This window comes from Anas platyrhynchos, chromosome 5, assembly GCF_047663525.1.
Source record: "Anas platyrhynchos isolate ZD024472 breed Pekin duck chromosome 5, IASCAAS_PekinDuck_T2T, whole genome shotgun sequence".
NCBI lineage: Eukaryota > Metazoa > Chordata > Aves > Anseriformes > Anatidae > Anas > Anas platyrhynchos.
The window spans coordinates 35,256,735-35,272,316 of record NC_092591.1 but is presented as its reverse complement, the minus strand read 5'-3'; the positions used below and the strand labels follow the sequence as shown (position 1 = coordinate 35,272,316).

At 44.3% G+C, this 15,582-nt stretch overlaps 1 protein-coding gene across 9 annotated transcripts in view; it reads left to right on the top strand.

The window, feature by feature from the left end:
- The window catches only part of PAPLN (papilin, proteoglycan like sulfated glycoprotein), a 60,985-nt gene that overhangs the window by 32,153 nt on the left and 13,250 nt on the right, over positions 1–15,582 (top strand). For 8 of the 9 annotated variants that reach the window (XM_027459177.3, XM_038179137.2, XM_027459181.3 and 5 more), the window contains 14 exons: positions 892–1,007; positions 2,378–2,438; positions 2,732–2,834; positions 3,724–3,854; positions 4,190–4,313; positions 5,078–5,158; positions 5,831–6,003; positions 6,614–6,737; positions 7,836–7,962; positions 8,681–8,746; positions 10,703–10,910; positions 12,774–12,950; positions 14,262–14,418; positions 15,044–15,130. In XM_027459177.3, the coding sequence (XP_027314978.3) occupies positions 892–1,007; positions 2,378–2,438; positions 2,732–2,834; positions 3,724–3,854; positions 4,190–4,313; positions 5,078–5,158; positions 5,831–6,003; positions 6,614–6,737; positions 7,836–7,962; positions 8,681–8,746; positions 10,703–10,910; positions 12,774–12,950; positions 14,262–14,418; positions 15,044–15,130 (1,735 nt within the window). The remainder of the gene's footprint in view (positions 1–891; positions 1,008–2,377; positions 2,439–2,731; positions 2,835–3,723; positions 3,855–4,189; positions 4,314–5,077; positions 5,159–5,830; positions 6,004–6,613; positions 6,738–7,835; positions 7,963–8,680; positions 8,747–10,702; positions 10,911–12,773; positions 12,951–14,261; positions 14,419–15,043; positions 15,131–15,582) is intronic. The other variant, XM_027459180.3, reaches the window with a different exon arrangement.

Below are 15,582 nucleotides of genomic sequence, written 5' to 3'. Positions count from 1 at the left end.
GACCACATGGATTCTTGTTTGAATAGATAGATTCTTGTTAGTATAGATAGAAAACTGATTAAATTCCCAAATGTGCACCTATCTTTGTAATCCTTCTACCAGAGCAGAAATGTGGCTTGTTGTCCATGATGTGAGTTCTAGAGTAATGTACCACAAGCAATATCTACTCTGGATCCTCACATGTTACTGGAAGAATTTCCAGACTGTTAAAACGAGAGGAAAAAGGAGAAGGAGATTGTAAAGGTGTATTTTCTGACTCCTTTCTGTGTCTTCCTCTGCCTTTCTGTTCCATATTAACCCAAATACCTAAATGCCCAAATGTTATGCATTACCTTCTCAGCTGTATAATGCATAAATAAATTGCCCTAACTGGTGCAGCTACACAGCAAGCCATGTCTACAGCAAATCCCCTGCAGTGTTGTTCCCCGAATTTACTGTCTTTTTCTAAACATTGCATCTTGCAATTTTTTTTTTTTTTTTTTGAGACAAGGATTTGAGGTTCAGGGGCTCTATTGATATGGTCTGGAGTGACAATGCTCATGGTCCCTGAAATAAGTTTGTTTCTACTGCCTTGCCAAGAGGGAGATGTTATCCTTTTTCAGATGGCTATTCCGAAGTGCTGAGATTCTCTCTAGGAACAGACAAACAGTTTAAGAGAAATTATAAAGTTGGACGTGCTGTATGGCTTCAGGAAGCTAATACTACTAGTTGTTAGGGGCTTGGCTTTTCTCGTGTATTGTTCTCTGCCATCTTTCATACCTAGGAATAGAGCTCAGCAACACAGTGTCTTTTGTAAGAGAACAGATTGGAGCTCTAGTTCATTTCCATTGTTTCTGGTTTTCCTGTGTTGCCATGTCTGTTTGATATGTCTATGTTTTGTGTTATTTATAGGGACGCAGGATGAAACGGCAGACTGATGTCTGGGGAAGCTGGGGTGAATGGGGCAAGTGCAGTCGGAGCTGTGGTGGTGGAGTCAGCTTTCGTCAACGGCGCTGCTATTCCCAAAGGTGAAAGATAACCTCCTTTACTGAACTCCTGCATGTATGGTCCAACATACATTCAGAACCAAAATCGCTTTGTGTTTGGTTCCAGAGGAAAAAAGTCACCTGCGTCCACTTTACATGATCCTTAACTTCAGTCACGTCACTGCTCTTTTGAAGACACTCTTTGATATGTCTTTGCTTTGCCTCCTTTGCTAGAAGACAGTGGTCTCTCTGTGAGATCTGAGGCTGTATAATTGGTATGGCAGCAGCTGTTCAATCAGGTCTAGTGTGGAAAGCCTGGGGGAGTGGGGAGAGAGCTCAGAGCATCGTGTTTCTCTCCCAAGAGCCAGTGGCTATGCCAAGGCTTTCTCAGACTTAGCATTTCCAAGAAGGTAAATTTCCCCAGGAGAAACAGAAGAGTGGAGTTGTCTCAAGCAGTGATAATGCAGTGCCGTCTCATTTGCAGCTGGGTTAGATGTAGTGAAGACAATGACTGGGAGCGCACATGTAGGGAACAGCAGATGTGAGAGCTCCTGTTGTGGACAAAATGCAAGAAAATGGAAAAAAAAAAAAAAAGAAAAAAAGAAAAAGCCAGAGCCTCAATAACACCTTGAAAAAAATATCAGCCCCTTTATATTTAGAGAAATTAGAGGGGGGTTGTTTGTCTGTTTGTTTTTTAATAGAAGAATTCAGTGTTATCCAGAACTGCTTCTTCCCATCCGACTTAAAGAAAGGTCTTTTTTAAAGGCTGTCTGTCATAGGATACACCTATGTCTTGTTGCCAAGCCAGAATCCCATGGGACCTGTCTCTTCATTTTAGAAGTGCTGAGATATTAGACATTTGTTGGCTTTTCAGATCAATTTCCTCTACAGCTGTTATTTTCCATAATTGTCAGCTGGAAACATTTGACCAGAACCAGGGTGTTGCACATTTTTCATGGGCATATTTCTCTTCCCTACTAATGGGTCTAATATGTGCATAAACAGCATGGTAAGTGAAGTGCATACCTATTCTGAATTGGCTACTACTCTCCTGCTCAAAGCACGTGTCTGGGTCAGGTAAGGACACATCAGCTTGTGCTAGTGGACTAAGGACAAAAAGCTCTGCTTCTATTAATTAGCAAAAAAATAACCCTGAAGAACTATCCTGCAATTGTTCTTGGTGAGTGTCTCATTCATGCCAGAATGCAAACCATAGCAGAAAATACCACTAGCAGATATAAATTTGTTTTAATAAAAAAAAAAAGTGCATTTTAGTTATATTATTATGCTACTTTGGGAAACTGTGTGAGTACGATATGCTCAATGTGAAGGTGATTTGTATTGTCTACCATGAGATGATTTTTTGCCTGTATATTCTTCAAAGAGCTTCATGTTTTTTTTCTGTCTTTCAGGACAGAAGGCGTTTCCAGTTGCATTGGACCAACTCGAAGCTATCGCTCATGCAATATTCAGGTACAATACTTGTTTGTAGTCTGTGGTTTTTTGTTTGTTTTGTTTTTGCTTGCCTGTTGCTCCTTTTCCCCAAACAAATCGTTCATGTTCAGAAGTAATTGTTAGATTCTGTCTCTCTGGCATCACTGAGGAATGATGTTCATCAGCAGTACCTCATCAAAAGCATATTGGTCCCAGACAATGATTTATGCTGCCGATTTTATATGGGAGCCAGGAGGGACAGGTTTTAGTTGTACACTTAGTTGTCCTCCTTTTCATAATGGCCCTGAGCAAGTGTTTTCTCCTCCAAACAGAGCTGTCCAGAAGGCTCCAGGGATTTCCGGGCAGAGCAATGTGCAGAGTTCGATGGGACAGAATTCCAAGGAAAGAAATACACGTGGCTTCCGTATTACGGAGGTAATAAGTCTTACAAAGTAGAGTTATTCTTCATCCCTGACTATCAAGTTTGTTATGAAGTGACTGTAATGTATTTGACTATACTTTTGTAGTAGGTACTTCCTCAGCTGGAGTAGCAGGAGGGTTTGAGGCATGGAAAAATCTTTTTGCCAGCTGCAAAGCGTTGCTCTCACAAAGACACAATGGGCCAAGAGACACAAACCACTGCAGCAGTATATAGTTGTCTATTGTAACAGTCGTTCTTTCAGAAACATTGCACAAGAAAGCTGGAACTGCCTGCAGCTAGATCCTAAAATAATAAAGAAGCAGCAGCTCTGATGTATTTTTCAATATTGGTGGAAATACCAGCATGACAAATGAGAAACAAATGCATATGATTAGTAAGTCCTTCAGAAGACATGACGTATCTTGTAATTGGCCCACACTTTATGATGAACCAATTCAGAAGGCAGGTATAGGAAGCCAGAGGTCCTTGATCTGAGCTTTGATATAATTAACAGTGGCTTAATGAATTACGAGGGATTTCAAGATGGATTTAAAGTTTTGCTTGTTGACTGTTAAAGTAACAGCTCTCTTGTGTTCTGTACCAGCACTTGTTCTCATCCTAGAAAGCTTTGTACACAGAACTAAGGAACAACCAAATATCTACCAGGCCCAACATCTCCTCTCCACCACTGGCCAAACAGGGTGCCCAAGGAAAAGGATGCATGTCCTTAGGCTTTTTCAGGGTACTTTTCTATAATCCAGCAGTTTGTGACCCAAAAATTCACTCAATATCTGTCACTTAATATTAGTCCACCCCTCTGTTTCTGCTCTTGTGATATAATACTAGGCTCCTGATGTATTAGCAAGCTGTGGTATGTAATGTTTGTTTTTTCTCTCCTGCCAGCACCCAATAAATGTGAGTTAAACTGTATTCCCAAGGGAGAAAACTTCTACTACAGGCACAAGGAAGCTGTGGTAGATGGGACTACCTGTGAACCTGGCAAGCGGGATATCTGTGTAGAGGGAGTTTGTCAGGTGAGTCATCCTGTTGTTTCCTTCCTTTACCATTGCTTCTGTAAGTCTTTTAGGTGCTTTCCTTTGTTCTTCTTGGCCCTTCATAATAATACCTGGAAAGTGCATTCATTCAGTTTCTGAGGTGCTGAGGGACATGTTAACAGTTCTTATCTCTCTGTCTCTGGAAGCAAAACAGAAGATGCCAACTCTGTCCTTCCACTGACAGCTCCTTCCCTGACTTCCCAGACTCCCTAGACTCATGTTTTCTCATTAAATCAGTCCAACATTTGACCATTTTTTCTTTCTTTCCCTCATTGTTATGGTTTATTCATATTGATGCCCCTGTGCTCTGACAGGCCGTTGGCTGCGATAACATACTGGAATCTGCCAAGAAGGAGGACAAGTGCCTGCAGTGTGGAGGAGATGGCAGCACCTGCTATGGTGTGAAGGGCACTTTTGATGTGCCCAACCTTCCCAAAGGTACAAATAATCTGGGTAGTTCAGGCAGGTGACAAGGGAAGAGTTAAACCTAAACCGAAGCTGCTGCAAGGGCTGGTGGGAACACCTGCTCACATTATTGATATCGGCAAGCTTGAGTGTTCACTTGAAATGTTAGTATGGCACGTGGCTCTTCAGCTGTTCTACCATCAGAGAACGCATTGATTGCCTCACCCTGGGAATCACTTCCTTAGTCTCAGTACAGCCTAATGTACTTGCCATGCTGCCGGTGTCTTTCCCTGTTCCAGCAGGTGCTATAAATGTACATATGAATATTTCTATATATCTCCTTCATAAGACTACCCCCCTACCCAGTGCCTTGACAGTCCCACTGGAATTTCAGCAAGGCTAGAAATGGAACTGCATCTTCTGCATTTGGCCAATTTTGAGTCATTTCAAGACAACAACTGCACCGTGCTCAAATCTCTCTGGGATGAGCTCCAATATAGAACTTGATGAAATGCTAAAGGATTTAATATATAAAAAAAAAAGACTTTGCACTAGCCCCTGTGATTACTTTTCTGAGGTGAAGTTGCAACTTTATGCACATGAACTGGCCTCTTGAGACTTTTTGGTGAAACTATTCAGAATGCAGACAAAATGGCAGCTGAAATGCTTCAAGCCACCACCATAAAGCTCATCCAGTTGTTCAGGCACTAATGAAACTTGGAGAATTATTGGCACAGAAGTGTAACTTTTTGATATCCGCAGATAGATATTGAATAATCCCTTTCATTTTTCTTCAGGGTACAATCAAATCTTTATCATTCCTGTGGGAGCCACCAGCATCCAAATTAAGGAGGTTATGCCCAGCAGGAACTTTTTGGGTAAGTCTGATATCAGAACCTGTGTTTCAGTCTGTTTGGACTTCAGACTGCATTAAAATTTGGTTTTCAGGTACAATGGGCTTTGGGCCTTGAGAGCTTGATACAGCAGAGGAAAAAATACTTCAAAAATCATGATCTGAATATTGAGTATCTTTGATGTTACAGTGATGCTCAACTCTGAGCTTCAGGTTTACCTCATTTTCAGTGACTAAATGGTAAAGGTAGAGACAGGACAGGAATATGCTGAAGGGATTTGGCTGTGCAGCAAGAGACTGCTTTCTCTGCAGCAGAGCTAGCAAGAATTGTCTGAACATGGAGCTGCTTCTGGCAAGAAAGCACTAGAGGGCTTGATGTTAACCTTTATTTGCTGTGTGTGTGATTCAATATTAAGTAAAAACAGAAGCACACTTGTTGAATTCTTATAGTCCTCTTGATATATGAATTTTTGCTGTGTTGGTAGATGCTGACATATTAGACTGTCACCACACTTTAGAGGATTGCAATACTGTTGCAAAGGAGCTGGGGCTCAAATGGTGGAGCTGAGAGCTCTGCGGGTTGCCAGTACCCTGAAAGTCTAGAGCAGGCACTGTCTTGCAGAATCTAGAACCAGGATTCAAGTTATAGGTGTGTTAATTTACTTCTTTTTCTTCTCTGGTATGTGGGTTTGTCCAGCTGTCAAGAACGTGAGAGGGGAATATTATCTGAATGGGCATTGGACGATTGACTTCAGCCGAGCTCTGCACATAGCCAGCACAGTTATGCACTACGACCGTGGCTCAGAAGGTGATCTGGCCCCAGAGCTCCTCCATGCCAGGGGCCCTACCACAGAACCCTTAATCATTGAGGTAAGTGGCTGTGCCTGTCCCCACTGGTACTCGCTCTCTTGCTTTGCGTAGCAGCCCTTGCTTTGTGCCCTGGCTGTGCATTGGTGGGGACTACATGGGAAAGACTACAGAAGAGTAACTGGGCCCCCAGGAGTCTTGCAGAGCTGTAGACCCTTAAGCTAGGTGTTTTTCTTGTAGAAATCACACAGTGTTCTGCTCTTGTTCTGTTGCCCAGTAAGGAGACGTGCAAGGCTTGGTGTTGGCCTCTTGCCTGTTCCCTTGGGTTCTGACTTTAAGAGAAGAGTCAGCACAGAATGGGGTTGGGGGAGGGATAGGCTTTAGGGCGCTGCATGTTATGGTGTGCTGTAGGCACATGTGCTGTAGGGTCAGGGTATTACTGTTACAGAGCATGTAGATCTTCTGCCTATGAGAGAAATAAATGCACTCTTCTCTGAAACATGATGCTCCCTAGAGCATCACAGAAGGCAAGGAGAAAATACAGTCTAGAGAACAAGTACTCCCTGTACTGGAGGGAAGCAAGTCAGCTTGAGCCCTCAGGAACGATGGGGAAATGCTGTGAAGGGTAAAAGTGCTGCTGCTGTTTCTTTGACTTTATCCCATGCTTTCATAGCTCATCAGTCAGGAGCCAAACCCAGGGGTGCAGTATGAATACTACCTGCCCGTGCAAGGACAGACCTCGGGTTACAGCTGGAGTTACAGTTCATGGAGTGAGTGCAGCTCTGAGTGTGGAGGAGGTAAGGGGACAGCACCTGGTCGCTGTCAGCTTGGTTCGGGGTTTATATCCACGCCCTGAAGACACTGTGTGACTGTGTGCTGCCCTCTGCAGCTGCTTCTCAGCGGTTTCCTGCTGGAAGACAGCACAGATCTCTACAGGGGGCCATTAAGGTTTTGTCAAGGGAGAGTTGCATGTGGAATCACAAGAGGACTGTGCACCTTGCATTGTCCTGTCTTATCTCACATCTTAGTCCTCAGACTGGTTACTAGGATCTGTTAAGACTCTTCATGAGTTACCTTTGTTTTGTTTTGTTCAGCTTCACTTCTCCACGTCCTTTTCAGGCCTTTTCAACCACTTGAGAGGTCCTCTCCAAAATGACCTGGCCTACAAAACCAAGTTTCATCATAGCTCTATACCTCTGTCATAGCCTGAAAGATTCCCTCTCTCTGAGGGGATAGATTGTTGGATCTCCTGGGGTGTCACAACATGTTCAGTTTGCAGCTTCTTCTGTAAGCCAAGCTTTTAAGCTAAAAAACAAATCAACAAACAAACAAAAACAACAATCAAGCCAAAATCTCCAGCTAACTAGACTGTAGAGCTGCTCTCTTTCTTCTGGTCTTCCGTGCTGATGGTCATTTCAGTAACTTTTGCCATGCTGTGGTTGTAGGAGTTGATGTTGTCTTTGCTGGGTGCTCTCATCCTGTAGAAAGCGTGAAGAGTTTGAAGTTTTTCTCCGGTGTCTGCTCTTTACAAGATTGATCTTCTGGGTCTAACAGGAGGTCCACAGATCTGCCGCTGCATGCTGCACACACCAAGCAGCATTCCTTGATAAGCAATGTATGGATGTGGCACTTCTCTTGTGAGTCACAATCCACTCAAATAACAGGGAAAGGCCCCTAAGCTGCACAGAACTATTTTGTCTCTTCTGCATTTCCTGTGGACTGAGATATTGTGGGTAGGCATCATTCATACATCTAGTGACAGGCCAAGAGCTGCACCTGATTTTTTTACAGGTTGATGGGTGCAGGTGTGAATTCTGTACTACTTTAGGATCTTGTCTTGGCAACACCACTGCATTTCAAACACAGGTCAGGATACTCTCTTGTTTCTCCTTTAGGATTCCAGTCCCGTTTGGTGTTTTGTACCATTGACAATGAAATTTATCCAGACTATATGTGCAGGAATAAACCACAACCAGACAATAACCGGACATGTGGCCGTCAGACTTGTCCCCAGACAAAACGGTAAGGTTTCCTTTCCATTTGTGGGCTCTAACTTCTTCCTGAGGTGCTTTTGGAGCCAGGAAAAAGAATGACCCTCCCACTACCATCCTCCAGCATGGTGCTCTCCAAGGAAATGTTTCACTTCTTAGAGAAAGCCCAAGACAAAGGATAGTGATGTTAACACTATAACAAGCGTTTTTATGTGCAAAAGGGCTTGGTATGTCTTATGTTCATTTCACAGATCAATTACATTTTCTTTCTAGCATCTGATTGTGGAAGATAGTCTGCTAGAGTTAATGTGCTACCCATATAGGATGTAGGAAACAGATTCTGAGATTTTTGTTCTCTTCAACTGGAGCTTACAAAAAAAAGAGGAGTAGGTTTGAGCCAGTATAATTTCATGTCATTTCTACATTTTGAGTGTCCTTGCTCTTCAAAAGGGATGAATCCTGGAATCTATTCCATCTCTAGCGTTTTCAAATCCCTTTACTGAACCATTTCACCTTTGTCCCTTGCTTACATAGCTTTGCAGTTGGCTTTACTTGGCTCTTATGGGCATCCAGACAGGTAACCAGAGCCTCAACTGCATATCTCACTGTGTACCTGGTGTGTATTGTGGAGGCCTGTGAGTGTTCTGTTATGGGCCAGAGGGCACCTGAAAAACTGGGAGCATTTCTGAATACGATAGCCCATAGCTACTTTCTGTAAGTGCTTTAAATCCTTTGTTCTGTGTATAAAGGACTTCTTACATCTATGCACCACAAGCCTGGAGCCACAGTGGAGCACGGAGCTCTCAGATGAAGAGGTAACGAGGAGACTTTAGAAAGCACAGGAAGGCAGCTGCTCTCTTCTGCTCTCCACCTAGTTTCCTACTGGAGGATGTGGGGGCTTTCCTCTGGCACTGGTGCTAGCAGGTGGTGCTTTGCTTTTGATTCTTGCCAATGAAAATGATGGTGGAGGGTGCTGGCTGGCTAAGCTTTGCTTAGGTGATTGTGAGTGGTCCTGGTAACCTAACTTTTAGGGGACAGTTTCTTCATAGCTTTTGGCTAGATAATTATTGCATTTTCTCTGGAATTAGTTTAGAGAGGTAAAAAAAATGTTCTGGAAATTTTTGTTTGGTTAATCAAGATAAATAACAAAGGAAAAGGAGCATGATGGATTAGGGCCATTGAAACATTGGCCAAAATTCCAGTGTGCCGTGGAAAAGCCTCAGAGTTCTTCAAAAGCTCTTCTCGTTTTGGCATAGGCCCCATATGACACAGAAAATTGCCTTTATACTGTGATGAGCGCAAGGATGTGACAGACAAAATACTTACAATATACAGCGAGGTATTAGAAGTAAAAAAGATCAAAGGCAAAACAAGTGCTCCCTAGCAAACTGCTACTAGCTTATGACTTGCCTGTGATGATGGCCCTATCCTTATGGTTGACCTTGTCTTACAAAGGACTTGAAACACGTGTCGGAGAAGATGTCTTGGCTGGCAATTGAAGCAAGCTGTAGGTGAGTCCATCCAGTTGATGCAGCCTTTCTAATGCTGTATGCTTGCTTTACAGGAGGCAGAATAGAGATGTGTGGACTTTTTTAGCCCCTTGGGCACCTCTGAAAAATCTTAATTGACGAATTTGTTTTGAGCCCAATAACCATACCAATCTAAGTGGTTTGTACTTGAAGTAGTAGTTCCCTTTCCAAAGGGAATATCTTATTTTATGTTAAATGGTATTCAGTTCTGGTACAGTATGTGCATCGTTAGCAGTAGAGGAGTATCTTCAGGAGATGAACATCTGCTGTGGAGTTTCTGGTAGGGTGAGAATATGAATTGGCTGCCTGAAACTCAGTCCAGGAGTGATGAAAGCAGACCAAGGCAGGAACTTGAGAGGTAGTGGAGAAAACACGAACTGCCTTCACTCTCTGGCTGGGGCTTATGTGACGGAAAGGGAGGATAGCAGACCACTATGGTGTCTCCTTTGCATCTCCAGTGCCTTTTGACTGCACCCCACACTGGAGTCTGGAATGAAACATCATGCTGTCCCTGAAGCCAGGCCACACAAGCTGTGCTCCCAGCCACCTGGGCAGCACCAAGACACAGGAACAGACAAGGGCGGGTATTATAGCATCCAGCGTGATCATTGTATGGATATTTCACCTTCTGTTAGCAAGGGTGTAACATTTCCATAACAGCTTCAGTGACCAAACACAGAACAAAATCTATTTAAAGGATTTTTTTTTCCTTTTTTTGGTGTGCTTCCATTAGATAATTTAGCCAATGGGTGGAATAGACCAGCTTTCCATTGGTCAGTCAGTTTGGTGATGTTTTATCTTTCTGTTAGTGGCTGGAGTACAAATGGGTAGTTATGCTGCTGTGGACTGCTTTTCTTTTAGCTGATCCGGATTGTTTTCCTTTTGTTTGTTTGTTTTTGTGTTTTTTTTTCTTTCCCTTTGGTGTTCCGTTCCAGACCTAATATTTTTGCAATTGTCAGGAGACCAAAAGCCATGGAGAGAAATCTTTCCCCTCATGGAGAGCTCTGCAATTCCAAAGTAACGAGTGCTTAGTAGTTGGGGATTTGTCTCTGGGGCGAGACTACTCTGCATTGCCAATTAAGCTGGGCAGCGCTTGGTGAAATGGGAGCTTGCCTCTGATTCTCTTTTGCAAAGAGATGTTTTCCTTGTCTGACTGCAACAGAGACATGACACTGACTTCCTTTGTGCCTCTGGGCAGTTTGGCTGGGCCGTTATTTGTTTGCTCCATTCTGTGACCTGCAGGTGGACAACGGGGGAGTGGGGACCCTGCTCAGCTACCTGTGGTGGAGGCACCCAGACTCGCTCCGTTTACTGCGTGGCGTTTGATGGGCAGAGCTCCCAAGGGGTTGTGGACAACGCTGAGTGCATGGCCTTTGCACAGCAGCCTCGCAGCAGTCAGCCCTGCAACATGAGGCAGTGTGCAACCTGGAGCACAGGTCCCTGGTCAGAGGTGAGTTTGTGTGGGGGAGGCGACTGCCATTTAGCATCTATTGGAGGAGGATCTGCCAAAGCTTGGGGGTAAAGAGGCAGGCATCTTTGCTGGGACTGTAAAAGGTGTGTGCCCCTGGGTAGGTAACGGGCAGAGGTACAAGATTTGTCCCTGCTATCCTCAAAACAAGTTCTCCAGGTTGCTAGTAGCTCTGCCTTCCTATAAATTTGTTTGTGTTCCTCAAAGCTGTTCATGACCCTGCACCCTTGTCCCTCTCATCACATGATCTCTCTCTCCTCCAGTCTCCCAGTCCTTTCCCCACTTCTGTAATTTTATCAGATCCACCAGACCTTGCTGAGTTTCTGAGCCAGGCCTGGTGAAGGTGGAAGGCAGGCGTAAGAGCTGCTCTCCCTGAGCTGATGATGTGCAGTAACTCTCTCCTCTGTAAAACAGGAGCTCACGGCTCCCACTTGGGCTGTTTATTTCCATGCATATTGCTGCCTCAGCATTACTAGCCTCTGGACAGCAGTGCTAAATCACAACAGTCAGTAAGCAAGATGCTCCTGAACTGCCGGTGACCTGCTGTTTGCTGTAGGCTCTGCATCAGTCCAGGGCATCTCTGGACACAGCTGCAGCGTGTGTTTTTGATGCCTGTGTGAATTTGAATCTACAGGAGAGGAAACCCTTCATGCTGGATGTGCTCAGTGCTGCCAGCCATGCACATAGAAGACATCTTGCATTCAAAAATCTTAGAAAGTAAAGATAGTGTGTATGATTGAAGTGCATCTACTCAGTCCCTAAGGCACAAGAGAATTTTGGTCTTTTGAAGAAGTACATGCATTCTTGCAACATTTGATTTACAATCTTTTGGTACTTCTATGTCTGAGTAGTGCAGAACATAAAATGCAACTCTGAGGCACTATAACCTAGACTGCAAAATCTTTTTTTTTTTTTCCCCTCTCATCAGATGTGAGGTGTGAATACTGAGATGGATTCAGGGTTGTAGAATGAGAGCACTGTTTGAGGAAGGCACAAAGTGACATGCTCTTACGAAGTAATTCCTAAGTGATTCATTCTGGGGTTCCCAAAAGCAATCGAGTTTCATGTACCCTTGGAGATACAAGGTCACTCTAGTAAATGACTGATGGAAATTCAGCTGAGAAGCTCATATAAAGCAATTCAGATCGCTCCCAAGTCTTCTCTGTAGGAGATCTTAGTAATTCATGGAGAGACAGGCTGGATTCCAGCCAAAACCACTGTAAATTTAACAGGGCATTGAAAATATCACATTCCAGTTACCTTTATAAAAAGAGTCTGTCTCACAGCTACACAGCATAAAAAGGTGCACAAGGTCTTCAGGAAAAAGACGTGAGCAATACAAGAACTTAATCTTTTTATTTTCCCTTGAATTGTTTATTTTTAGCTGACTTTAATCAGGAGTAAATATAGTTACATTAGAATCATAGAATCACCAAATGGCTCTGGTTGAAAGGGACCTTAAAGATCATCTAGTTCCAACCCCCCTGCCATAGGCTGGTTCCAGGTATCTTCTACCATGTATTGTTCTCAGTGTATTGTGCAGTACTGTTATTTTTTCAAAATTATTCTCCATGACTTCTTCGGTAGAGAGCAAGAGAAATCATGTAACTAGGCCAAAATCATCCCGTGAGCTCTAAATACCCTAGATCTTACCCACCATGCCTTATTGTCTCTTCTGCAGCCTAAACAACTACTCTAATTCCCATCCAAGAAGATGATTTTTATGATGGTTGCTTGTTTTAGGCGTTCCCAAAATGGTATGCTGCCCTAATGCTGGGGACCACAGCCTGGGAGTGGAAGCAGAAGTTATGTGCTTTCTTTCACCTGTTGTGCCCCTTTCTGCAGTGCTCAGCCAGCTGTGGGGAAGGAGTCCAGACCCGGACTGTCACCTGCAGAACGCAGCAGGGCTCTCAAGCTCGGGACTTCGCTTGCCTCATGGAGCCAAAGCCACCAGCCACCCAGCCCTGCCTTAAGGAGAACTGCATCCAGGAGATCGGCTGGCACATTGGAGACTGGGGCCTGGTGAGCATCACACTTCTACGGTTCAGGGCTCACTGATTATATCACTGTGTTCCTTGCAAACAAGCTTTAATCAGGCAGTGTGCACATTGGCTGAGGCTGGGAGTATGTACTGCTTCATTACCAGTCCCTTGGCTCACGGCTGCATTATAACTGGCACTAGTAATGCTCCAGTTAATCTGTTGCCTGCTTTGTTTGCAGCTGCTACAAAAATAAATCCTTCTTGAAGGGGGGAGATTATAGTTTCTGAGACAGTAGCAAAATGCAGCCAATAAACAGAAACAATCCCCTCCTGCTGCGTATTCCCAATTCTTCGCGCCATCGATGTGAATAGCAAAGCTGCTCTCTGGCTGAGTATGGCTTAGAGCCACAGGCTTCAGGACTGGTCATCACATTGGATGAAATGTTTCAAACTATGTTTTTGTAATTGTTCAGATAAACTGTTCTTCAGCTGGATTAGTCTTGTCTTTGTGGAGGGAGCCAGACTGTTTTCAGCCTGGGAAAAGTGCTGGGAGAGAAGAGATAGGGGCAGATCCAGTGCACCACATTACTTCCAAACACGTTTGTCCCCTTCTATGCTAGTCAGACCAGCTAGTTCTGAGTTAAAACATGTTACATCTGGTTCTCTGTGTGATGTAGGCTGTTTTAATAACAGCTAAAAATGCAGCATACCTTAATCTGATCTTTCCTGGCCTCAGGCTTTCCAATATCAGAAGGGCTCCTGCCTGCATCTGAATAAAAGAAAGAAATACCTCCCCAAAGTTCGTAAAGCTTGCCCTGAGCAGGTTGGCTACCCAGTTACTGCATCCTCTTCACTGCCCTCCCCTCCCTGAGGTTCTGCTCATCCACAGCTTCCAGTGAGAGGAACTGCAGTTAGCTGCTTACAAGAAAGTCACCCATTTGCTTTCCTGTTTTAAAGTGGTGCCTGCTGTTTGGAATGCAGAGTTCAGAGCTGACCTCACAGCTGATGTATCCCAGTAGTACTGGAATGCCTTCAGGCCAGGCTGAAACAATTCACTCCTGCTGCTCATTCCAACTCCTTGCCATAGCACTGTTGGTAACAGCAGCTCATCTGGATGTTACAGAGTGAGCATGGCTTGGAGCCTAATGCTTCGGGGCTGAGTGCAACATTTGGTAAAATGGTTTAGAGTAACTGTTCAGATAAATCCAGCTGAAGTGTTGTTTGCCTTGTCTTGCTGGAGGAAGCTGTGCTCAGCCTGCAGCTAATCACACAGCTGTTCCACACTTCGGGGCTGTGGGGTTTCTGCATTCTGACTCTGGTTCCTGCTCACTTGCCTTGTCTCTGTGCCCAAGTGTTCGAAGAGCTGCAATTCAGGCATCCGGACGCGCCAAGTTATCTGTGCTGACGGTGACTCCAAATTCTACAGTGCTGAGATATGCAAAGCCATCCAGCCCCAGAAACCAGCCACCCTGGGAAGCTGCAACATGCAGCCCTGCTACCTGCCACAGCGTGAGTGGTATTGATGGACAGCCAGCTTTTTCTAAGATGCTTCTGCAGTAGGCATATAAATTCCCTAGAGTCTGCACAAGCTTGTGTTCTTATCTCCCTGCCTGCCTCTGTCCTGTACATTCATGTTTTACACACGTAACCGTAGCATCTTCAGTGTCCTAGTACCTGCACCATTTGAAGTGTATGTAACAGGCTTAATGTTCATGTGTGTCCATTTTGAATTCAGTATTTGTGATAGCTCTGTTCTAGTTTGTACTGCAGACTGACCCCAGGACTCCCAGAGTTAAGAAGGATTGACACCCTGGGCAGGCTCAGTAGTTAGAAACCATAGCCAACTCTTATCCTGTTGTGGACCACCTAAAAAGGAGGCACATCTGTTCAGAAGACTTTGTTTGCCTGTATCTAGTCTTCATGCCAAAGCCAAAATGGCAACTTTTGCCTGCCTGCATGTTGCAAATAGCTCTCCTGACAGTCCAATTGAATCCAAATGCTGATTGACAGTTGCTCCAGAAGAAGAGATGCATTTTCCTCAACTTTAGTCTCCTGTTAATTTCTGGATGCATTTGCAATTATTTGAGCATCATTGGACTAACTGCACTTACTTTGTGTCTGTCTCTGTTTGCAGAGGTCCCCAGTATGCAGGACACTATGGGATATGATGTCACTCGCCAGTCCTTGCTGACTCGTTACAACCCAAACAGCCCTGCCACAGGTTCAGAAGAATTTTGTTTGTTTGGGGTTTGGTGATGGTGGACTTGAAACAGGGTGTGGTAAGGGGAAGATTCCTCCTTTTCTTCCTTTCTCTTGTTCTTTTCACGGGCTTCTAGAAATTCCTGGAGCCAGGGATAAATTATAGATTCTTTTACACCCATAGTGACCAACATCTGATTCTGTGCATGCAGCAGACTCTGTACAGTATTTACATCCCAGGTTCTGACAGCATGATGTAAATGCTGCCTGAGAGAAATGCTGCCCAAAGCAGATTACATGTCCTGCTGCAAGGGAACCACAGTAATGTGGCAGGTGATTTCTCATGGGGCAGCAGGAAGAACACTCACAGCAGTGAGCAAAAAAAACCCTCAGGACAACCAAATCCAGAAGGCTGGGCTGGAAGACATATATTCAGGTGAAACCCTGATACAGAAAAGCTTGCCCCGTAGCCTT